The sequence below is a fragment of the Rhineura floridana genome, chromosome 7 (genome assembly GCF_030035675.1).
Source record: "Rhineura floridana isolate rRhiFlo1 chromosome 7, rRhiFlo1.hap2, whole genome shotgun sequence".
In the NCBI taxonomy this organism is placed as follows: domain Eukaryota; kingdom Metazoa; phylum Chordata; class Lepidosauria; order Squamata; family Rhineuridae; genus Rhineura; species Rhineura floridana.
Genome location: NC_084486.1, coordinates 137,002,154 through 137,026,974, shown reverse-complemented (window position 1 = coordinate 137,026,974; position 24,821 = coordinate 137,002,154). Strand labels below are relative to the sequence as shown.

Below are 24,821 nucleotides of genomic sequence, written 5' to 3'. Positions count from 1 at the left end.
AAAAAAAAAGTCTCGCTTAGTCAGTTTGAGCTTGCTTGAATTCCCTGACTCCGTCAGATGCTGCTGGCTACACCTTCGTTCATAGGCGATCCTGATGAATTCCAGTCCCCAACAAACACAACGAAGCTTCTGTGGGTGATCTCTTCGTTTCTCCCTTGCCTGGGAGAAAGTTTTTACCAGTCAAAAAATTCTTCTGACTGGTTTTAAAACTGAAAAAGCTTCCTCTGAGACGGGAGCTCATCTCAGAGGCGTCACAGGCGGAGCAATCCTCCTGGGAAGTCCCAACAGGCAAAGTTCTGATGCTCTGCCAAGAATGCTGGGAATGTGCCTTGTTAACCAGATAGTGTAGACCTTGGAGCAGTTAATGCCCACCAGGCAATTAGAGGCTTTGCTTATCAGCTATTGCTATGCTGTATGATCAGGGCCGGATTAAGCTGAGGAGGGCCCCTAGGCTGATTCTGAGCTGCCCGCCATCCCGTCCCATCCCATCCCCCCCGCTTCACCTAACTTTCAGGTTTTTTTGCGGCTACGCGCAGTGCGCACACAGGTTTGCCATCAATCAAGATGGTGGCCGAGGTCTCCCTAAGGGGCTGAAGACTCATGTGTGTAGCACACATGCGTGCCATCAACCAAGATGGCGGCAGAGGCTTCAACCCCTTAGGGAAACCTCGGCTGCCATCTTGATTGATGGCAAACTGCAAAAAACAGCGGAGAAAAAGGTAAGTGAAGCGGGGGGATGGCAGGCGGTTCGGAAGCTCTTGTCCCGTGATCAGCGGCTCCTGTCCTGCTTCTGCGGATCACAAGAGCTCTGGGCCCCTAGGCTTCAGCCTACTAAACCTAATGGATAATCCAGCCCTGTGTATGATCCTGGGAAAGAGCCCCATCACCGGCGGGCTATGTTGGGGAAGTGGTGACTTAATCCTTTGTCTATTAGTTGCTCATTACTGTGTTGTAAACATGTATCCTATAAAAGGGTTCTTGGCTGCCCAGTTCAGTGTTCAGCCTGGTCCACACCCGTGCAGAGCCTGGCAGCCTGTTCCATTGTATTGAGTACACCTGTGGGTTGAAAGCTACTCAGTAAACACTCTCCTTTTTAAGTAAACCTGCGGCTGAGTCTGCCTTACTCTTCTCTCTGGTACCTCGGAAACCTGAAGAGGGCATACACAGGTAAAGACATGACTGGAACAAAGGGAGTTTGTGGGCACCAGTTGGCTGTGCCTGCAAAGCCTTGTGTACAGGACTTTGCAAGGGATGATAATCAGCTGATTGTCAAAGTTTGTAAAACACTGTACATGGACCTATGCAAGATCCAACAATCAGCCCGCATAGCTCTATGCACAGTGCTTTGAAAGTCCCAATGATCAGCTAATTGTCCATACAGGCAAAACTGGGTCACCTGTCATCATTGTGACATGGGCAAAACTGGGTCGCCTGATGTCATTGTGAAAAAAAGCATTTTCCATTGCTTCAACAATCATTGGAGCTACAATAAGCCCCAGTGACATTCCTCTTTGAAAAAATAATGACCCAATGGCACTGTGTCACGTTGTAATAGTGTTTCCAGGAGCATTCTAGCGGGTTTTTGTTTGTTGTTGTTGTTTTAAAAAAGGTCCCTCCACCTGACCAACACCCAAAAAATTGCAGAAATCTTCCACCTAGCCCCATCTTCCCAGAAGTGATGCAAATAGCTGGGCTGAATACTTCACTCCAGCATCAGCATTATGTTCTGGATACTCTCTGAGTCCCCAACTGGCTATTCCTTTTGTGCTATGTTTTAGTCCGTTACCGTTTCTGTTTCCATTCCTGAGACACCCACTGTGTTTCAATGCAGCTGGAAGCCTCAAATTTTGGAAAGAATCCAACAGACCTGGTAAGACCCCAAAAGCTTGAGGTCAGACAGCCAATGTGTTATGCTGAGCTTCACCTCAGGGCATGTCTGAATCTCCAACAGGGCAAGTAATGATGTCTGAGATTAAGATTTCTATTTCTGATCTCAGATCATATGACAATAGGAGACAGCCGTCTCCAGCTACTACTGCTTTCATTCACTTCATTTCCCCCCTCTCTAGCTCTTTGCCCTTTCTCTCCTTATAATATCTGCTGCTGCAGCCTTTGTAAAATGATGCCACAGGAGATTGAAGTGTGGAACACATGGCTTTTGCTTAATGCTATGCAATACTTAGTACAACTGCTCTAAAGCGTCTGCTGTTGAAGGCTTCAGTTCTGCGCTACGTCCTGAGGAAAACCAGGGTCTAAAATACATGGACAGCCCTCCAAGAAAGGCATCCCACTTCATAGGTTCGCCCAACTTGAAGGGAAACAGGTATGGGGCTGGAGCTACCATGCTCATCTCCATTTCCCCCATCATGTGTTCACTTAGGACTTTTCCAGACAACCTATTGAGTATTCATCCTGATTTGTTTGCACAAAGCATGTGCAAAGGTTAGATTATGTCCAGTCTTTATTAAGCATTCATTCTGATTTATTTGTGAGGAGGTTATTCTCCAGTGGACATTCATATTTGACAATACACATTAATCCTGCATTCATCCTGATTAATGTTTATACATCTTCCTGAAAACCATTTGTTCATCCCGTACTTTTGAGTGCATTTCCCTGCCACTTTCCTAACTGGAAAAAAGTCTGTTTTGTTTTTGTTTTTAAAAAGCGGATTTGTTGTGGCAGGGCAACAGAGCACTTCAATTCACTTTAATTGTGCAAGCCTACGTTTCTGGTACGCACTTGAATCCCTCCCATAAAATACTGACAGTCTGGAGGCAACCTAACTATAGCTCATTATGAGAGCTGTAGTGTCTCCCAGAACTCCTCCCTTGCACTTATGTAAAGTTTTGGCTCCTGCTATTGTTACATCTCTCCTCTTCCTACCCATCCTTTCAGTAAATATTGCTCCCTTTAATAGGTTTCCTTCACTCTGCATCTTCATGTAGTCACAACTATCTCAGAGTTCAAAACCTTTTCTAAAGCCCAATTTGTGCTTCAGCAGTTTCATTTGTTTTCCATCTTGTCTGCATCCATGCTAGATGCTTGAGGAATGAGATATTTGCAAATTCTGATATGAGCTGCCCCCATATGCTCTTCCTGGGCTAATGTGTGGAGTGGAACATAGTTACCTATCAGCATTTGTAGCTCTCAAAGGTTTCTGATTGGGTTCACTGTTCATAAAATCCATATTTATTTGAAGAGAAAATACATTTACATTGCAATTGTATACATGTCTATTCAGAGGTAAGCCCCACTGACTTACTCCCAGGTCAGTGTAGGCTGGCTTGGTGGGGTGGGAATGGGTGGCATTTTTTTCTGTCACCCTCTTGTGTGTGACTGAGGGGGGTAGATGTTCTTTTAGGATGAAGTCAGATAAGCAATAAAGTTTGACACCAGCTATGCTAATTAATGTGGCCTTTATTCAGATACCAGATTATTAGCATTACATTAAGCCCCTTCATATATTGCCAACCCCAGCTATGGGGAAGAGGCAGGGAGGGGGACTCAGGTGAGCCAGTCCAGCCACCTTCCCATGGCTTTCACAGAGTCTGTAGCATTGATGTGTGTTGGTTGGTGTCTCCTGGCTCTCTGTGTGTCTCCATCTGTGTCTTCTTCTCTTTCTGAGAAAGTGTCCTGATATACTCTTATGGCCCCTCCTTTATAGGTATGAGATGTGCTACCTCCCACAAGCTGATCATGAGCCTCAAGGGAGCCAGAGTGGACATGACCAGGCTTGAGTCTATGACCTAATACAAGAAAGAATGTGAATTCTTGGGAGAGAGTTCATAGCTCTAAACTACTAATAAGCAGTGTCAGACCTTTATTTGAGGCTTAAGGCCCCTTTAAAAAGGTAGTTGGGAGTATGGTTACATTGACAGTTATCCTCTCAATACAGCATTGTGGCTTCACACTTACCTACAGGGCCAGTTTTAAAGAGTAGTGTTTAGGTGACTATTTTTCAGCTCCCTGGCAGTTACACTGTGGGGTGCTACAGGTTACCATATTCCCCAATTCTGTTTAACATCTATAAGAATGCATCAGGAACAGTCATTAGGAGATCAGTGTAACAGTTGGAAAAGTGCTGTAACATTGGTGGCTTGTGGTTCCATGTCAGTGAGGCAATGGAATCCGCTCCAGGTTTTGGCCAAACTTTCAAGGAGCTTCCAAGGCACCTGTTGTTGTTTTTTAATAGGTTCAGCAGCTTGGATAGCTTCTTGAAAGTCTGGACTAAAACCTAGAGTGGATCCCACTTCCCCACTGACATCAAGTCACCAGCTGCCACTGGCTGTAGCTCAATGATCGAGCACAAGCCTTTCCTGCAGAAGGCCCCAGGTTCAATCCTTGGAATGTTGACATAGGCTTGGGAAAGACTCTCCAAAAATCCTGGAGAACCACTACTGATCAATGTGGATAATACTGAACTGGATGGACAAATGGTCTGACTCGATATAAAGCAGCTTCAGTAATCTGGCTCTCAGGCCACTTGATTTAATGCCACAATACTGGCATGCTCAGGCATTCACCTGAAGAAACAATGTTTAAAAGCAGGAATAGTGCTCAAACATTGGCCGCCTCCAACATCTGTGTTGGCCCATTCTAGGGATGTGTGAATCTGTCATTTTCAGTTTCTCTCAGTTCCTCATTTTTCCGATCTTAAGTCAAGTTCTGCACAATTCCACAGTTTGCATTTCTTTTTTAAAAAGTCTTCATGAAAATTCATCGGCATTTTTGTGTGCATTCCTGTTACCGACCAATGACTTGCAGTTCTTGTTCTTGTATTTGATCCCCTTGGAAAGCAGGGGAATAAAGAGTTAACTTGAAAACTAAACAAAGGCTCAGGTTGCAGCAGGTACTCAGCTGCAACGGATTATCAATATACATCCAGGGCTTATAAAAGAAAGAACAATAGAGTAAGTAAAGTGTGGGGGGGTTGCATGTGTTAGACATGGAGGTGTTGCCGGTATTCAGATATACATGAGTGTACCTACTAACTCTTTAAAAGGACTTATTTGTGCACTGCAAAGTAAAGTCTTTCCTAAAGAAGCTCTGCTGTGTGTCAAGTCGTTTTATATTCACTTCTACCTGGTTCGGGCCGGCTCATCGCATCTATATATCCGCTAACAATTCCTCCTACTAAACACATTTTATACATGCATTGTTGCCTACTATACACATTTCTGCAAAGCAATTTCCCTATTATAATGCATTTTTGCATGCTATTATCACTAATATATGCATTTACATGCACATTTTACAATGGTTTGTGCATTTTTGTACACATTAGGTGGTTGGACAACTGCACTACAAATTCAGATAAGTGCAAATTTTTAGGGAAAAAAATATATTTGGTAAGTTCACCTTTAAATGCAAACTGAATCTCCCCCTTCCCTAGCCCCAACCTTCCCATTTTGAGCAGGTCAAGTCTGCAAGGGGGCTTTTTTGCTTGAATGCAAGTACAGCCCTCTGCACATTCAGGGTCCCTGATTTATCAAAGTCCTCAACTGCACAGAGGATTCCATGTGTGTTCAAGCAAACATAAGTAAAAGCTCTCTGCAGACAACACAGGAAGGTCAGGGACTGAGCTGAGGAGCCAACATGCATGGGAACATTGGGGCAGGGCTTGCATGCATCAATGTACAAATTGGAGTCCTCATCCTCACTTTAAGCACCATGTGTTCAGGAAAATGCCTGAGTGGGGTTCATGTGATCTCTAATAAGTGACTGTAGACACAAACCTATGCATGTTTATGCAGAAACAAACATCCCTGTCTTCAGTGGGGCTTACTCCCAGGTCACTGTTCATAGGATTGCACCTCCCCAAGCTTGTGTGCTGACCTTTAAATCAGTCATATATTAGTCTATCTTTTCTTAACCACTCCTGCTGAAGAATTCCTAGTTTTAGGAACATAAGAAGCTGCTTATATTGAGTCAGACCGTTTGTCCATCTAGCTCAATATTGTCTACACTGGCTGACAGAGGCTTTCCAGGGTATCAGACAAGGAATATTTCCAGTCTTACCTGAAGATGCTGGGGATTGAATCTGGGACCTTCTGCATGCAAGGCAGATGTTCTGCCACTGAGCTACAGCCCTTCCCCATTTTTCATATGTAAATTTCTCCTGGAAGAACAGTATGCTTCACATTTATTAATCAAAACTTGGAACCTTTCCCACATCTACCTTGTCAACAAACTGAAATGTGTTAAATACTTCTTTAGCCTTTGCCTCCTGAAGAGAAAGTGCAAGAGAGGTAACCAGTCATACTGCATCATAATCAGTTTAAGAAAATCTTGGAAAAGAACTCCAGTAAAAAAAAAAAAAAAAAAAGAAGCCAAAAACTGCAGAAGGCAAATTGCAGGAAAAATACAATTAAATCCAAGGTTAGGTGATCAAGTCACAATGAGTCATCATTGTAATGACTGCAATGCAAAAAACAGAAAAAGCAGCAAGTTGTTAGGATAAAATTGCATTAATGCTATAACTCACCTTATACAACAAAGGCAAACGTCCTAGCTTCAGAACTGCAATTTTTCTGGAGATATTTGCAATGTTTTGGATCCTGAGCAAATCTTCTGCAGTCCCATACTGCACATCAACAACTTCACCCTGTAAAAACAGAAATAGATGTTATTTATTAGTGTATTGTTTCTCAACACTGTGAGAAATATCAGACAGATGGTGGCTACTAAGAAGCAATTCATAAACATTACATGACAATCATGTTTGCTATTAGATTTATAAGTTGCTAAACACCCCTACACAGTCTCTAGACGTCACCCTAAGAGTCGGAAACAACTCGCACTATAAGTGCGGGGATACCGTTACCTTTTGCAAACACAAAGTTTATTTGCATGTACCATATTTTTATAAACACGGATAAAGAGCTTTATGTAGACATGCTAAAAAGGTCTGCAGTAACCCTCAGTAACAGGCAGTGGTGCCATTAACCACAGACTTTGGGGACAAAATCTGGGTAACCACCCTGCCTTTAGCAGTGGGGCCACTGTTGCCCCCTACTGCTTACCTGCTGCTTCCGATAGCTCATCTGATCTGAGTCTCTGCCTCCATGAGACTCTAAGGAAGAAAACCAGCAGGGATGGGTGCACTCCTCCCCAGCCTGCCAGCTGTTTCTTCTCACAGCAGACAACTGATGTGGGAGGTGGAGGCATAGCCAAATAGGTATCCCATTCTATTTCTTTGGAGAAGCGCACAGACAAGATGGGTTGTTGTTACAGCACCATGTAGAGCCACTTTCTCCACCAAGGGCTGGAAGTGAACTGAGGACTTTTGAGTCTCTGCCCCCAGTCTACCTGTCTGAGGATCTACCCCCCCTTCTGAACAACTAGTCTCTTACATTCTCCATATTTTGCAAGGGAGTTCACCAGCCAAGTATTGCATATAAAAATGCACGCATTAGGGTAACGTGTGCATAAAAATGCATACATTAGCAAAAACAACATACACAAATGGATTGTATTAAGGAAAATTGCTATGTAAAAATGTGTATATTAGGCAGAATTGCATACAAAAATGTGTATGTTAGGAGAAATAATAATTATTATTATTAATGCAAACTGAATTTTAAAAAATCCCTCATCCTTAAGAGTAATGCAAACTGAATCAAAAAAGTTCCCCCATCCTTACTCAAAAGTAAGTCTCATGGAACTCATACACAGGTTTTGGCTGTTCCTGTGCAACCCTATGCATGTTTATACATGATTTGGTTTTGGTGATGGTGTTAGGTGCCTTTTGTGACAATGGCTGATAATAGTTGTTATTTTATGTATTGTTGTTGTTATTTTAATTGTATATGTTTGGTGTGCCACCGTTTAGGGGAAGGGGCATTATAAATAAATTTTGTTACTATTATTATTATTATTTACTATAAGAAACAAGACTCTAGCCAGGCCCCTTTAAGTGGGTCCAGAAAAAAACACTCCAAGATCAGCAGCCACATACCTACTCACCGGTGTTACAGGATTCTCTGGCCACGTCCTGATATCTTTTGGTCAAGATAACAAGTGGGAAGGAAGGAGGGATGAGTAACTCCTCCCCTGATAACTGGGGAAAAGAGTATAAGAGCCAGAGCAAAAGACAGCATCTTTGGGGACAAGAACCTGGAGTATCTGAAAGCATAGCCTCTCTGCTCCTTCTTCCTTATTACTCTGCACTTCTAGACTAGCCATCTAGCAGTCAGAGCTCCTATCCCTGGTAACTATACCCCTGCAGAGTATGTATTAATGTTTGTGTTAGGGCAGTGTGTGTGTTAGCTATACACCAAGATGCATTTATGTTAAAGTGTGTGTATGAGAGCTCTCAACCTGTTTTCTGAACTCTGTTCCCTCCCCCCTGCCATGACATGCTAAATTGGAAAGTTATATTATTAATATTGAAATGTTATGTTATTAATTTGATATGTTTTAATTGATTGATAGCTTGTTTTATGATGCTTTATGACTTTAAATGTGATAATGTTTAGATAATCAATTGGAGTTATTGTTGGATTGTTATGTTTTGAAATGATTTGAAACAATTGTTATGTTTTTGAATTGATTTGCGTTTTCGTAAAACACTTTGAGCATATTGGAAAAGTGCCACACAAATTCAAGTAATGAATAAATAATAATAAATAATAAATTATTTCAGGTCGGGAACATATTTTCTCAGCTGCTCCCATCTTCTCAGCTGCCTTGTAGCTGATATAGTTGGATCCACTAGTAAAAGAAGCTGCATTTTCCTATTCCATTAATCAATGGCTACTAACCACAGTGATGTAGATCTCTCCTGGAATCGGCCAAAGGTTCATCGCAGTCCAGCATCCTGTTCTCACAGATGCCCATGGGAAGCCTGTATGTAGGACCTGAGCACAACAGCATTCTTCCCCCACTGTGATTCCCAGCCTTTGAACACCATTTGCTGGGAATCCCAGGTGAGGGACAACGCTGTTGTGCTCAGGTCCTGCTTACAGGCTTCCCATGGGCATCTGTGAGAACAGGATGCTGGACTATGATGAGTCTTTGCCCTGTTCCAGAAGGGATCTCCTAAAAGAGCATTAAGTTAACAATAACAATAACTGCAATCTGTCAGTCACTTGTTATACAAAAAAGGTCTCCAAGCAGTGTACATTTTTAATACCATAAGCATAGGTAAAAATAACAATCATCAATTTTAATAAAAACACTTGCAATTTACAAAAATTCACAAAGCAATCCCTATTAACAGCATCAAAGCACTTCGGCAGCACAAATAACTGCCCTAGTTATTACCTAACTGCATCACTGGTGACCAAACAATTTTTCAGTTTGTTTTTGGAAATTCAGATCATAGATTTCTTTAAAGGAAATGGGGGTTCCACAGCATCTGATTGTCCTGATGCGCAACCTGTACTCTGGACAAGAGGCTACTGTAAGGACAGAATATGGAGAAACCGATTGGTTCCCCATCGGAAAGGGTGTGAGACAGGGGTGTATTTTATCACCCTATGTATTTAATCTATACACAGAACATATCATACAAAAAGCAGAATTGGACCAATATGAAGGAGGTGTGAAAATTGGAGGGAAATATGCAGACGATACAATACTACTGGCAGAAACCAGTAATGATTTGAAACAAATGCTGATGAAAGTTAAAGAGGAAAGCACAAAAGCAGGACTACAGCTGAACGTCAAGAAGACTAAAGTAATAACATAAGATTTATGCAACTTTACAGTTGACAATGAGGACATTGAACTTGTAAAGGATTATCAATACCTTGGCACAATCATTAACCAAAATGGAGACAATAGTCAAGAAACCAGAAGAAGGCTAGGACTGGGGAGGGCAGCTGAGAGAGAACTAGAAAAGGTCCTCAAATATAAAGATGTATCACTCAACATTAAAGTCAGGATCATTCAGACCATGGTATTTCTGATCTCTATGTATGGATATGAAAGTTGGACAGTGAAAAAAGCAGATAAGAGAAAGATGTGGTGTTAGAGGAGAGCTTTGCACATACCATGGACTGCAAAATAGACAAATAATTGGGTGTTAGAACAAATTAAACCAGAACTATCATTAGAAGCTAAAATGATAATAATGCTGGGAAAAACAGAAGGGAGTAGAAAAAGAGGAAGACCAAACAAGAGATGGATTGATCCCATAATGGAAGCCACATACCTGAACTTACAAGATTGAACAGGGTGGTTCACGACAGATGCTCTTGCAGGTTGCTGATTCATAGGGTTGCCATAAGTCGTAGTTGACTTGAAGGCACATAACAACAACAGATCATAGATCAAATTTGTTAAGAGGGTCTGACTGTCTGCATTTTTATACACCTGCCAAGACTTCATGCATGTGATGAAGGGGATGTTAGTCCTTGAAAGCTTATGCCGTAATAAATTTGCTAGTCTTTATATTCTTCTGGGCTCCCTTTCAGGACACTAGCAGGTGTGAGAAAACAGGGACTGACATTTCTTGTCCTTAAATGATTCCAGGCAGGATGGGGTCTTTACAAGCCACTGTAATGCAAATGCTTAAAAATGCATATGCATGATGGAAGTGTTTCTTGGAAGTAGGATGTTATTCCTGTTAACAATGTATTAAATACTTGTAACATATGGTGCTAATACAATTCAGTAGTGTGTTACTTTTGTGCAAAAAATAAAGATAAAATAAAATAAAATGAATGGAGTGGATTTTTGTGATGCTTTTAGCTTTCACTTCTGGTAATTTTACAATGGTATAATCCTGATCTTTATACATTCTGAATATTAAAGTAAAATCACTGGAGGCAAAGTACAGATATACTGCTTTCCTTGTTGGGGAAAATAATTCTATTTAAAAAAAAAAAAACAGAAACACAGCTTTTTATCAGTTGCAAAAAGAAAGAACACTTGTGTGTTTGCTTTAGATATGCAAAGGTAAATCCTCTTATACCTACAACTGTGGAGCTACTACAACATTTGATTCATCCATTCAAACTGGGTGCTTACTCTCTAAAATGTAATCTGTGGACTGAAAAGAATATGTATCTCCAGTAAAATCCAACTTTGCAGTAGACAAAACAAATAAATTATATTTGTAGAATCAGAAAAAAGGCTTTGATTAGAAAATGTATTAATTGGAATGTTCCTATACCCTCCGTGGTGCAGAGAGGTAAGCGGCAGTAACACAGCTGAAGCTCTGCTCACAGCCAGAGTTCGATTCCAATGGAAGGAGGAAGTCGAATCTCCGGTAAAAGGGGTCGAGGTCCACTCAGCCTTCCATCCATCCGTGGTGGGTAAAATGAGTACCCGGCATATGCTGGGGGGTAAAGAAAGGCCGGGGAAGGAACTGGCAATCCCACCCCATATATACGGTCTGCCTAGTAAACGTTGCAAGACGTCACCCTAAGAGTCGGAAACGACTCACACTATAAGTGCGGGGACACCTTTACCTTTACCTTTTCCTATACTTTTCTGAAGACATAATGAGGATGCCTTCATACTTGTTCAGTTATTTTGTTACATGCTCCCATGTTATTTGAGCACCTCTGGGACTGATCTGATTTCTGTTAGGAGTCCTATTGTTCTCTACATCTCCATTATCCAATTGCTAACACTATTGTCTCACAATCTCCCTCATCTAAGTAGCGTCAAGAACTTCTTTCTTATGCACAAATCAGCCCTGGAGACTGTAGCCCTAAGACTGCACCACCAAACACACACATGAAGGAATACGTCTCACTGAACTCAGTTGAATTAATTCATGCTTATAATTGCCCTGTTCCTCTTGGCCCAATCCATACAACCATCCAGAGGGAGTGTCAAGTCTACACATGTCCTGGTTCACATGCTACACCTAACATGCACTATACTCTAAATTACTAAAATCACTGGGGGGAAATTAACAAGAATCTGAGTCACCATTTGAGTTTTTAAAAGTTGTTTACTGTTATTCCCCAATATGGTTTGAAAGTAGAAGAATTTCCTTAAGGAGAATATATGTGGTTTCATATTCCCTCAAGGGCCCTAACTTACCCAACAAAAACAACAAACACGGAAAGGGAGCAAGGGAACAACAGGGTAGAAGAGGGAAGAAAGGGAACCAGCTGGGATTGGAGCAAACTTCTGTTGTGGAGGTCCCCCAAAATCTGAATAGGCTTAACAACATGAAATCTTGGATACATTCACTGAAAGACTTGGGATCCTGAATAGAGGGGATACCTGAGACAAAAGGTGTACTAGGGAGGATCATGCTGATGCTATCAGAAGGGATTTTATTTATTTATTTATTTATTCATTAAATGTATATCTCTCTCTTCCTCCCAGAAGGAGCCCAGGGTGCCAAACAAAACACTAAAATCACTCTAAAAACAGACTTTAAAATATATTAAAATGAAACATCTTTAAAAACATATTAAAACAAAGCACCTTAAAAAACATCTTTTTAAAAAAAAAGCTTTAAAAGCATCTTAAAAATTATGGACTGCCTTCAAGTCTTTTAAGGGGAGGGAATTCCAAAGGGCAGGTGCCACAACACAAAAGGTCTGCTTCTTATGCTGTGTGGAACGGACAGATAAGATGGTATCTGCAGGAGGTCTTCATCTGCAGAGCGTAGTGATCGACTGGGTATATAAGGGGTAAGACAATCGTTCAGGTATCCTGATCCCAAGCTGTTTAGGGCTTTGTACACCAAAACCAGAACCTTGAACTTGGCCCATTAACCTTGAACTAATGGGCAGCCAGTGCAATACTTTTAGCAGTGGGGTGACATGTTAGAGATACCCTGCCCCAGTGAGTAGTCGTGCCACTACATTTTGCACCAGCTGCAGCTCCCAGACCAAGGATGCTAGGATAAGACTGCAGAGATGACAACTTATCTTTAGGGAATGCAAATGATTAGGTTACCGGTGGAGGAAGTGCTCATTGGGGGAGTTGCTTTGTTTCTGCAGGGACTAATTGATGTTCAAGTAGAAGTAAGTACCTGTGCGGGTAGTTGGCAAATATATTAGGTTCAGAGTTAGGCTCTTGCCCTTCCCACACTCAAGGGCAAGTTTGTCTTCTATGGATGAGGATAGCAGGTATACCCCTCTGCAATGCCCTTTGCACAGTGTCATCTTTAAAATAAAGCTAAAGGAGCCAAGGAGTTAAGGAACACGTTTGGTATGCCAATTAAACTAGACTTTGAGATAACATGAGGCCAAGGAAAATAGAGGGGAATGCTCTTTGCCTGCTCCCATCACTTGCTTGGTGAGGGCAGGTGAACAGTCAGTGACAGCATGGAAGAGAACTAGCATAGTCAGTGGGCACAGGCTTCAGTAGATACCCCCCAATACTGATCCAAGGCTGGCCCTGCATAAAAGAGGCAAGGTTCAAATCTGGAGCTTCTATATTCAGCCTCACTCTTAAAGACATCATATAGTAAAGAAGGGCGGGAATTCCAGGGGGCAGGCAGAAAGAATCTGCAGATGTTGTTTGTGTTGCATTATGTCTGGGACTTGATGAAGTGTGCTATTATTACAACTATCTTTTCAAGACATTTGCTATTCCGAATCTGCCAAGTTTATTTACAGGCTGATTTTTGTCTTGCATTTTTCCTGATCCTGAAAATCACTGCACTTATGATTTCTGGAGACATAGCGGTCTGGCACAGAACCTTGTGTTTCCGTTTCAGCTGGAACATTTTCATGAGGCTTTCCCCCCTCCCTGCTTCTCTCCAGCCAGCAATTAATGTACATTTCAGTGGCTCATATCCTTTCAGAGGTTAAACCTAATGTGACTGAGATTGCTCTGCTCTCCGTTTCATGAGATCTGACAGAACTCAGTGAAAGCTTGGGGAAATATATTTACATTTTCTTTAATATTTGACATGTAACAAAGGTTACCCGTAGAGAAAAAACTGCACAGTGAGAAAAACCCCATAAAAATTGAGTCGTTAGCAAATAAATATAGCTGAAGTAAAACATAAACAATGCCAAAATTGTAAAGGATGTCTGGTGAAGGCAGTTTTTCTCTCTCTCTCAACAGCAACGTGTTATTGGGTCTTATATCTCAAAGATAACAAACCTGGCCATTTTTCATTAGCCTAGAACCCACTAGAAAAGGAGGAAGTTGCTCTCTTTATCTTTCAGTTTACCCTTCCCCCCAACCTGCCCGACCAAATGGCAATCTCCATTTTGGAATGCAGAAGAAACCATTTGTTTGCCAGAGTATATTCTGAGGTGCGGACAGCTAAATCTGGTTTTCTGACTATCCATACTGTAGACCCATTTGCCCTGTGAGAAGGAAGAAGAGAGCAAGGGTGCCAGGCAAAGGCTACATCAGGGCCTGCATGTCTCTCCCCTCTCCCTCCGCTGCCCCAGGCCAACTTTACATTTTATATCATCTGTTTGTTCCTGGTATTTGAAAATTGAAAACCACCTCGTGTTCCTTGGCAGATAGGCGGCCTCTAAATACCATAAATACATAATAAATGGCATGCACATCTTCTGCTCTCAAGGAAAACCATTTTCCCCATCAGAAGCTGAAGAGCTGAATGAAGAGCTCTTCCTTCCATTAACGCCCTGCTGTACTAAACAGTCAGGTTGTCAGCATTCTCAGTTCAGTTCAGAGGCAGAATATGGCTGAGTCTACAAATATTACACTGCATTTATTGTGCAAGCAAGTGTACATCTGTAGCCCTGAGCACGCAGGGCTATTCCATAGCTGCAAGAAAATATATACAGGTACTCTAGAAAAGACTTATAAGCATTTTATACTACTGTTATATTGCAGAACATCAATTTCATTTTTCAAGTCCTAGACACCAAGCTCAATAAAATAAGTGACTGGTAGGTCTAGAAGACATTTCATATAAATAGGACACATCGTCAAGGTTCATCATTGACATTATACAGCATGCTATAGCAGAGAATTGATCAGGCATTACTTTAAAGCAAGGGTGGGGACCTTTTTCAATCTGAGGAGGCCATTACATTGTGGGCCACATGCCAGTGGTGGGTTGGGCCAGAGGCAAAACTGGCTGGAACAAAGGATGTGACTCTTACCTTTGTTGAGGAGGTTATATTCTAGCTATGCAAAAGCCAGAGATTTCTACATGCATGTGTAAACCTACAGAGAGCCAGCGTGGTTAAGGTGTTGGACTATAACTTGGGAGACCAGGGTTTGAATCCCCACATAGCCATGAAGCTCACTAGGTGACCTGGGGCCAGTCACTGCCTCTCAGCCTCATGAAAACCCTATTCAAAGGGTCGCCATAAGTCAGAATCGACTTGACGGCAGTTTGTTGTTGTTATGTGCCTTCAAGTCGATTACGACTTATGGCGACCCTATGAATCAGTGACCTCCAAAAGCATCTGTCATGAACCACCCTATTCAGATCTTGTGAGTTCAGGTCTGTGGATTCCTTTATGGAATCAATCCATTTCTTGTTTGACCTTCCTCTTTTTCGACTCCCTTCTGTTTTTTCCAGCATTATGTTCTTTTCTAGTGAATCATGTCTTCTCATGATGTGTCCAAAGTATGATAACCTCAGTTTCATCATTTTAGCTTCTAGTGACGCTTCTGGTTTAATTTGTTCTAACACCCAATTATTTGTCTTTTTCACAGTCCATGGTATGTGCAAAGCTCTCTTCCAACCCCGCATTTCAAAGGAGTTGATTTTTCTCTTATCTGCTTTTTTCACTGTCCAACTTTCACAGCCATACATAGAGATCGGGGATACCATGGTATGAATGATCCTGACTTTAGTGTTCAGTGATACATCTTTGCATTTGAGGACCTTTTCTAGTTCTCCCATAGCTGCCCACCCCAGTCCTAGCCTTCTTCTGGTTTCTTGACTATTGTCTCCATTTTGCTTAAGGACTGTGCCGAGGTATTGATAATCCTTGACAAGTTCAATGTCCTCATTGTCAACTTTAAAGTTACATAAATCTTCTGTTGTCATTACTTTAGTCTTTTTGACGTTCAGCTGTAGTCCTGCTTTTGTGCTTTCCTTTTTAACTTTCATCAGCATTTGTTTCAAATCATTACTGGTTTCTGCTAATAGTATGGTATCGTCTGCATATCTTAAATTATTGATATTTCTCTCTCCAATTTTCACACCTCCTTCATCTTGGTCCAATCCTGCTTTCCGTAGGATATGTTCTGTGTATAGATTAAACAAAGAAGGTGAGAAAATACACCCGTCTCACACCCTTTCCGATTGGGAACCAGTTGATTTCTCCATATTCTGTCCTTACAGTAGCCTCTTGTCCAGAGTATAGGTTGCTCATCAGGACAATCAGATGCTGTGGCACCCCCATTTCTTTTAAAGCATTCCACAGTTTTTCATGATCTACACAGTCAAAGGCTTTGCTGTAATCTATAAAGCACAGGGTGATTTTTCTTTAAATTCCTTGCTCCGTTCCATTATCCAACGTATGTTTGTGATATGATCTCTGGTGCCTCTTCCCTTTCTAAATCCAGCTTGGATGTCTGGAATTTCTTGCTCCATATAAGATAAGAGCCTTTGTTGTAGAATCTTGAGCATTACTTTACTTACATGGGATATTAAGGCGATAGTTCAATAATTACTGCAATCCCTGGGATCCCCTTTCTTTGGAATTGGGATGTATATGGAACGCTTCTAGTCTCTGGGCCATTGTTTAGTTTTCCATATTACTTGACAGATTTTTGTCAAAATTTGGACAGATTCAGTCTCAGTAGCTTGTAGCAGCTCTATTGGTATGCCATCTATTCCTGGTGATTTGTTTCTTCCAAGTATTTTAAGAGCAGCTTTCACCTCACATTCTAAAATTTCTGGTTCTTCATCATACAGTTCCTCTGTGAATGAATCTGTCATACTTGCATCTCTTTTCTAGAGTTCTTCAGTGTATTACTTCCATCTTCCTTTTATTTCATCTCAGTCAGTCAGTGTGTTGCCCTGTTGATTATTCAACATCCCTACTCTTGGTTTAAATTTCCCCTTCATTTCTCTAATCTTTTGGAATAGGCTCTTGTTCTTCCCTTTTTGTTGTCCTCTTCTATTTCTATACAATAACTATTGTAATAGTTCTCTTTGTCCCTATGTACTAGTCGTTGTATTGTTGCATTTAGGGTTCTGACTGTGTTTCTATCTCCTCTTGCTTTTGCTTCTCTCTTTAACCATTTTAAGAGTTTCTTCAGTCATCCATTGAGGTCTTTCTCTCTTTTTAACTAGAGGTATTGTCTTTTTGCATTCTTCCCTGATAATGTCTCTGACTTCACTCCACAGTTCTTTTGGTTCTCTGTCAACTAAGTTCAAAGCCTCAAACAAAACAGAAGAATGTGTGGGCTAATTGGCTTAACACTTGTACTGTATACATGGGTTTCATGATACAGGCATACCCTTCCAGGGCTTTGTCTATGATAAAGTACCAGGACATTATTCACAGGGCTGTCCGGGACTTTGCCAGTACTGTTTAGTTGCATTATGACAAGATTTTTTGTCAGTGGGTAGCCCTGGATCCCACATCAGAGGTTCTGGCTTCACTGCATGACACCCACGAGACCAGTACAGGCTGAGAGGGTGGATAGTGGCCGCTTCTTGATGAATGTGCAGATGATAGATACCAGGGGCCACAGTGGGTTAATTCCCACCAGGCTTACTGGAGCTACAATAGCCCAGGCCACTGCACCCATCACCCTTGCAGCTTTAAATATGCATGTGGCACCTGTGGTATTGGGGTCAACCCAATTCTTCCTGTGCTAAGGCCCAACTGGCAAGGCCAGGGCATAGAGAACAGCACCAGCCACAGAAAGGAGACAGTGGGGGCCTCGGTGCATCACAAGACCAGTAGCCCAATCAGCCTTGCCTCTTTGGCACATCTCCTTGAGACTTATCCAGACAGGAGGATGGTGGTATATCACTTGGTGGACTTTTCTGAGGGCTTCTGGATTCCATATTAGGGACTTCCGATTTCTGTCCATTCACCGAGTCAGGCTTCCTTTAGGAGCCTGGAGGCAGTGGTTGCAGATAGGTTCATTGAGGATATAGACACCAATAGGATTCTTGGCCTCTTTTTGCCGTCCGCCCCTTACAAGACCTTTGGATTTCACCCCTGAAAGCAGCTGATTTAATATTGCCTCATTCACGGCCTTTCCTTTTCTAAGGGAGGTTCTGTTAATGACAGGATTCCACATGAGAGTGCCAGTGTGTGGTACACATATTTTGACAACACTGTCGGTGAAATGAGGTGGGGGAAAGGGGGGCTTTCCTAGCAAAGTGTGGCATAAAGCCAGCCATCCTCTAATTGCCTGTCCATCCTTTGGATGTTTATCTTTTTAGGTTTCCAGTTCTGCGGGCAATATTGTGGACTGAGTGATGCCAATGGGCTGCTCTCTTTCTCGTTCCACCTTCAAGACTTTTAGTACCTTTCTCAAATGGGTGGTGTGAGGGAGGTCTGTCTCTCACCTCACTTCTCATTGTTTAGATAACTTCCTCTTTGTGAGGCCTGCTGACATTGATCAGTGTGCTCACTTAGACAAAGCCTTTGTGGCCTTGACCAGGGACTTGGGTGTCCCTTTGGCCCTGAAGAACTCTGAGGACCCCACTACGTGCTTGACTTTCCTGGGTATCGAATTGGACACTGTTGCCCAGTGTTCCAGGCTACCTGTGGACAAACGTCAGGCCCTGCATGCTAGGCTTAGGAGTACGGCTGTAGCTTCGAAGCTCATCCTGCTGCAACACCAGAAGATAGTGGGCCATCTGGTTTTCGCATCCAGTGTCATTTAGCCTGGCAGGGCCTTCCTCAGATGCCTTTGTGATGCTATGAAGGGTGTGCATGCCAGGGTTCGCACAACAACCTCCAAATGTGGCTCACCTTCCTCAGTGAGTTTAACGGCATCTGCTTCAGGAGTCAGGATTTGCTTTTAGAGGCAGAGCTCCAAGTCATGTCCGACTCTGCAGATGGATGTGTGGGGGAGGGGAGGAGAGGGGGTGAAACCTCATTGTGCTAGTGCTAACTCTAGCACTAGTGCAAAATGTTAGTTGAATACTGCCCATGATGCCAAGCAACATACATACAGATTTGTGCCCCAAATGTACGCTACCGGCAATGCAATGAAAGATCAATGGAAAAGATGTGCTGCAGAAAATTTAGAAAGATGTAAAATGCATTTTTTAGGAATAAAGATTTTCCAAACTGAGAGTTTGGAGAAAATTAAGATTTTTCCAAGCTTAATTGCTACTGAGTTACAATTTGTATGTGGCTTTCTAGTCACAAACACAACACACCAAGAGGCATTTTTCTCCCACTGACCTGAAATATGATGAATCATCTATTATAATGTGCATTTCATTATCAACAGGACCATGATCTATGAAATACACTGACCCCAACTGTTACTATAGCGGGCTAAACACTGTCACTTTTCCAGCACGCAGCAAATTACAAAAAGGTAGCAAAATTGGGCCATCCATCATAGGCACTAAGTTTGTTTTCAAAAGGAGATTTCATATACCACAAATGCCATTCGGGCTGTTACTAGAAAGCACAAATTGGAGGTTCAGGAACAAAAATGGCCACAAAATGAATAGACATGACAGGTTTTCAAAGAAGCCGAGTGTTGGCTGTTCTACAAATAACACTGTCAAAGCCAAAGTAATCCTGTAGTGTATGTCTCCCAGCCAGGCTTTGTACAGTCGTTAGCAGCTCTTTCTGCTTGTAGTTCAAGTGATTAAAAATGACATCAGAAAGAGGGATAAATAAATGATATACAACTGGATGTGTGTGTGTTTGAGTGTGTGTATAGTTAACAGACAGTATGGTTTAGTGGTTAGGGTGTTGGATTAGGACCTGGGACACTAGGGTTCAGATCTCCACTTAGCCATGAAGCTCACTGGATGACCTTGTGTTGTTAACTATCTATCAGTCTAACCTGCCTTACAGGGTTGTTGTGAGGATAAAATGAAGGAGGAAGAACTGTGTGGACCACTTTGAGCTCCTTGCAGAAAGGGTGGGATGGAACTGCAGTAAATAAACCAGCTGTGTTAAAACCACAGTGTAATCATGTCATTGGTGCCAATGTTAGATTACTGCAATGCACTCTACGTGGGGCTCCCTTTGAAGACGATTCGGAAACTGCAGCTTGTGCAAAATGCAGCGGCCAGATTGGTAACAGGGACCAGACGGTCCGAACATATAAAATCAATTCTGACCCGCTTGCATTGGCTCCCTGTATGTTTCCAAGCTCGATTCAAGGTGCTAGTTTTAACCTATAAAGCCTTACACGGCTTGGGACCACAATACCTGATGGAATACCTCTCCCGACACAAACCCACCCATACACTACACTCAACATCTAAGGCCCTCCTCCGGGTGCCTACTCTGAGGGAAGCTTGGAGGGTGGCAAGAAGGGAGAGGGCCTTCTCAGTGGTGGCCCCCAAATTATGGAATGATGTCAGTCACAAGGTGCGCCTGGCGCCATCACTGTTATCTTTTCAGTGCCGGGTCAAGACTTTCCTCTTCTCCCAGGCATTTTAGCATGTGTTTTTAAATTGTTTAAAAAATTTTAAATTGTGTTTTAAATTGTTTTTAAAAGATGTGTTTTAAATTGTTTTTAAAAGATGTGTTTTAAATTTGTATTTTTGTTTTTAATGTTTTTAGTTACTGTAAACCGCCCAGAGAGCTTCGGCTATGGGGCGGTATACAAATACAATAAATAAATAAATAAATAAATTTGTACCATGACCACTGAATCCTCCTCAGCATTATCTACCAAGCTATCTAGACGATGGGTATCATCCGCAGTGTGGATGTTACGTATCAGTTGGGGGGGCTGTCCTGCATGATCACAATCACTCTCTATGCACAGAAAAGTAAGTCTGATTCGGGCTCGCAATTACAAGCTTAAATCTACTTGTGGACTAGCAGGTTAGCGGACACTGTAGAAGAAATTTTTTTGGTAGGCCACCATGGAACTGGAAATGTTAACTTTGTCTGTTGTTTATTAGCCTTTGAAAGTGTCAGCCTCTGGTGGCTATTCTTCAGGAACAGGCGGAGCAGCTAATCCCATTTTGTTTCAGTGTCGCTGGCATTCAATCACACATTCCATCCCATTTTGTAGATTTATTTGCAAAGAACACACAAAAAAGTCTGCATTTAAACTGTACACATTTGGTACTTTTAAAAATGTAAAATACACTCTTTTTGATACTTTTCAGTGCATGCATCCATAAAATACACATTTTGTACACATCTTTCATGTAAAATATGTATTTTTGTGCATACTTTTCTCACACTGAAGCTGCATCAGAAAACCCAGATAAGTGTGCAGTCCATCTGGGAGCTGTGTTTTGATCTGCAAGCACGCCTGAGAACATTGGGTTGGGTAGGTCCACTGTGAAAAGCAAACCAAACAACTTCTTCCCACATCCCTGCTATTCTTTCTGAGGGCTCAGCTGCACAGAGACAGAGCATGCAGAAGGAAGTGGGACTTAGGGCAACTCGAAAGCATTTCAGCCACCATAGAACCATGATGGTGCCATAATGCAACATATATAATACAAGGACTGCAAATTATTTGCAGACTACTTCTCACAGACTTCAAAATATCTCTGCATTCTGAATTAATGCCCTGCTCTTAGATCCAAGCAGTTATGGCAGCTAGTAGAGTAGCTTGCACCAACACAACATCAACTGTATTAATTCAGATGGTAGAGATGTGTAATTAAGCAGACTGAAGTGATAGAACTTTGTCTCTACTGAAAGCCATAATTCTGCATACACTTGCTGGTGGCTATGCTTAATTATACAGCAGGCCCACCAGATGGATCTTCAGTTCTGGAGGCCTACAGATATTTGGAACACACATTTCCCAAGAGCAGGTGTGGGTGCTTATAAATTTATCTCTCCCCAAGCTCCTATTCTATGTACCAGATGAGGATTACAAGCCCTTTGGGCTTGGACTGTTCATTTCGATGCTGTGTTCTGCACCTAACACTAAATAAATGCTAAATAGCAAGAGCAGGAATTGCCATACGTGTGCTATTGTGCAGTACCTACAGATGTGCCCAGCTGAAAGAAACGCTTCATTAGAACAAACAATAACATAATATAAACCGTGCTACTAATGTTTAAAGTTTGGGCTTCCGTCTGTTCCGTCTGTTCCAGGCCTGCAGCCTAGTAAGGACTTAATAAACTTCTTGGTTCTGCTATGTCCCTGAGGATCAAACTAAAGGCGATGGCAGCAGTTCTGTGTCTTTAAATATTTTATTTATTTATTTATTTATTTATTTATTTTTATTTGTTTCATTTATAGACCGCCCATAGCGAGTGGCTCTCTGGGCGGTGTACAAAAAGGTTAAAATACAAAATATCAACAATAAAATCAGACAACAAACAATAAACACAAGCAGCAACAAAAGAAAAAAGAAAAAATAAAAATATAAAATTATAACATAAACGCTTAAAATGCCTGGGAGCATAGCCAGGTCTTGACCTGGCGCCAAAAAGATAGAAACGTAGGCGCCAGACGTACTTCTTCGGGGAGGCTGTTCCACAGTTCGGGGGCCACTACAGAAAAGGCCCTAGATCGAGCAACTGTCCTCGGGGCTTCTCGATGGGTTGGTACCCGGAGGAGGGCCTTAGATGCTGAGCGAAGTGACCGGGTAGGTTCATAGCGGGAGAGGCGTTCCACAAGATATTGCGGTCCCACGCCGTGTAAGGCTTTATAGGTCAAAACCAGCACCTTGAATCTGGCTCGGAAACAAATAGGTAGCCAGTGCAAACGGGCCAGAACAGGTGTTATATGTGCTGACCGGCTGGTCCTCGTCAGCAGTCTGGCTGCTGCGTTTTGCACTAGCTGAAGCTTCCGAACTGTCTTCAAGGGCAGCCCTACGTAGAGCGCATTAGAGTAATCCAGCCTAGAAGTTACCAGAGCATGAACAACTGAGGCGAGGTCATCCCTGTCCAGATAGGGGCGTAGCTGGGCTACCGACCGAAGGTGGTAGAACGCATTCCTTGCCACCGAGGCCACTTGCGCCTCAAGAGACAAGGAAGGATCGAAAAGAACTCCCAGACTACAAATCTGTTCCTTCAAGGGGAGTGTAACCCCATCTAGAACAGGGTGAACATCCACCATGTGGGCAGGGAAGGCACTCACCAACAGTGTCTCAGTCTTGTCTGGATTGAGTCTCAGTTTATTAGCTCTCATCCAGTCCATTATCGCGGTCAGGCAGTGATTCAGCACATCCACAGACTCACCTGTAGAAGATGAAAAGGAGAAATAGAGCTGCGTGTCATCAGCGTACTGGTGGCAACGCACTCCAAAACTCCTGATGACGGCACCCAGAGGCTGCATGTAGATGTTAAAAAGCATGGGGGACAAAATCGACCCCTGAGGGACTCCACAATGGAGAGTCCAAGGTGTCGAGCAATGTTCCCCAAGTACTACCTTCTGGCGACGATCCGCCAAGTAGGAGCGGAACCACTGCCAAGCATGAATGAATATGAATGTGGGAAAGAGATGGGGCTCAAGAGTCCAACATATAGCAGCAAAAAGGGGAACATAGATGAGGAATGGCCCTAGCTCAGTGGTAGAGCATCTGCTTTGCATGCAGAAGGTCCCAGGTTCAATCCCCATCATCTCCAGGCAGGGCTGTGAAGGCCTCCTGTCTGAAATCCTGGAGAACCTCTGCCGGTCAGTGTAGACAGAACTGAGGTAGACGGTCCAGTGGTCTGTCTCAATATAAGGCATCTTCCTATGCTCCTATAAATACAGAAACATAATCTACATATTTGTTCCTTGATGTTCTTGGCACACCCACCCATGTGTTCTCTCCTCAGCCAACCTCTGACTTTGGAAGAAAGAGCTAAGACATGGGTGAATGGAGAGATCTATACTCTTCATCCAGTCCATTATGTGCCCCTTTGGCTTTTAAAATCAGACTCATACTTTGTTTTCTGGGGAAGGGCCGTAGTAGAGCGTTTGCCTTGCATACAGAAGGTCCAAGCTTCAGTTCCTAGTGTTTCCAGATAAGGTAGAGAGAGGCTTCTGCCTGAAACCCTGGAAAGCCACTGCCAATCAGTATAGACAATACTGAGCTAGATGGACCAATGGTATGACTATGTATAAGGTGGCTTCCTACATTCCTATGTAGACATGAAGCTGGCCCTTCTGCTGTAAAATTGGGGACATTATATTGGGGGCTGGCAGGATGTCTTGGTGGGGGCAAATTGCCTATGCTTAGCCTGTATACTCACTGTCTGTCTAAGTCTCAGTTGTAGAGATGGTTGAGCACAACACTGCTCACATGAAAGCTAGTAGCACCCCACGAGCATTTCTAGTGAATGCTCACAAAACTTCAAAAATTAAGAGCATAAGAAGGCTCCTGTTGGATCGGCCAAAGGCTCATCTACTCCAGCATCCTGTTCTCACAATGCTGAAGCAGATGTCTACAGGTAGCCTACAAGCAGGACATGAGTTTGCAGCCAGCCCTCTGTTAGCTTTTCTTCTCTCTCCATGGAGGGCAAAAAAAAAAGTTCCCCTTGAGGAAAGAGAAGGCAGTAGCAGATGACAGAGGGTTCCACTGCAGAAATGAGTGATGTGGCCCGTTCTCAAGTGATTGAAAAGATGTGTGGAGCACCAGCGAGAAATGACCTTCGGAACATCATTTCTACCCAAAGAGAAGCAGGTTTATTACCTGTTCAGATGGAGAAAACAATGGAAAAACTGGGGCCTGAGAGATTCCAGAATATCAAGAGGGAGTCTTTTCCAACACCTGAAGCAGGGACTTGCATGCATGTGCTCTACCTCTGATCTATGATTCCTCCACTTTAGATGTGTGTAGCATCTTTTCCTACTAGGGATGATGGGACCGCTTTACAAGCCCCATC

The 24,821-nt window shown here is 42.6% G+C and overlaps 1 protein-coding gene across 3 annotated transcripts in view; it reads right to left on the bottom strand.

Moving 5' to 3' along the window:
* The window catches only part of NAALADL2 (N-acetylated alpha-linked acidic dipeptidase like 2), an 847,134-nt gene that overhangs the window by 493,037 nt on the left and 329,276 nt on the right, over positions 1-24,821 (bottom strand). For all 3 annotated transcript variants that reach the window (XM_061637347.1, XM_061637348.1, XM_061637349.1), the window contains exon 4: positions 6,488-6,607. In XM_061637347.1, coding sequence (XP_061493331.1) covers positions 6,488-6,607 — 120 coding nt within the window. The remainder of the gene's footprint in view (positions 1-6,487; positions 6,608-24,821) is intronic.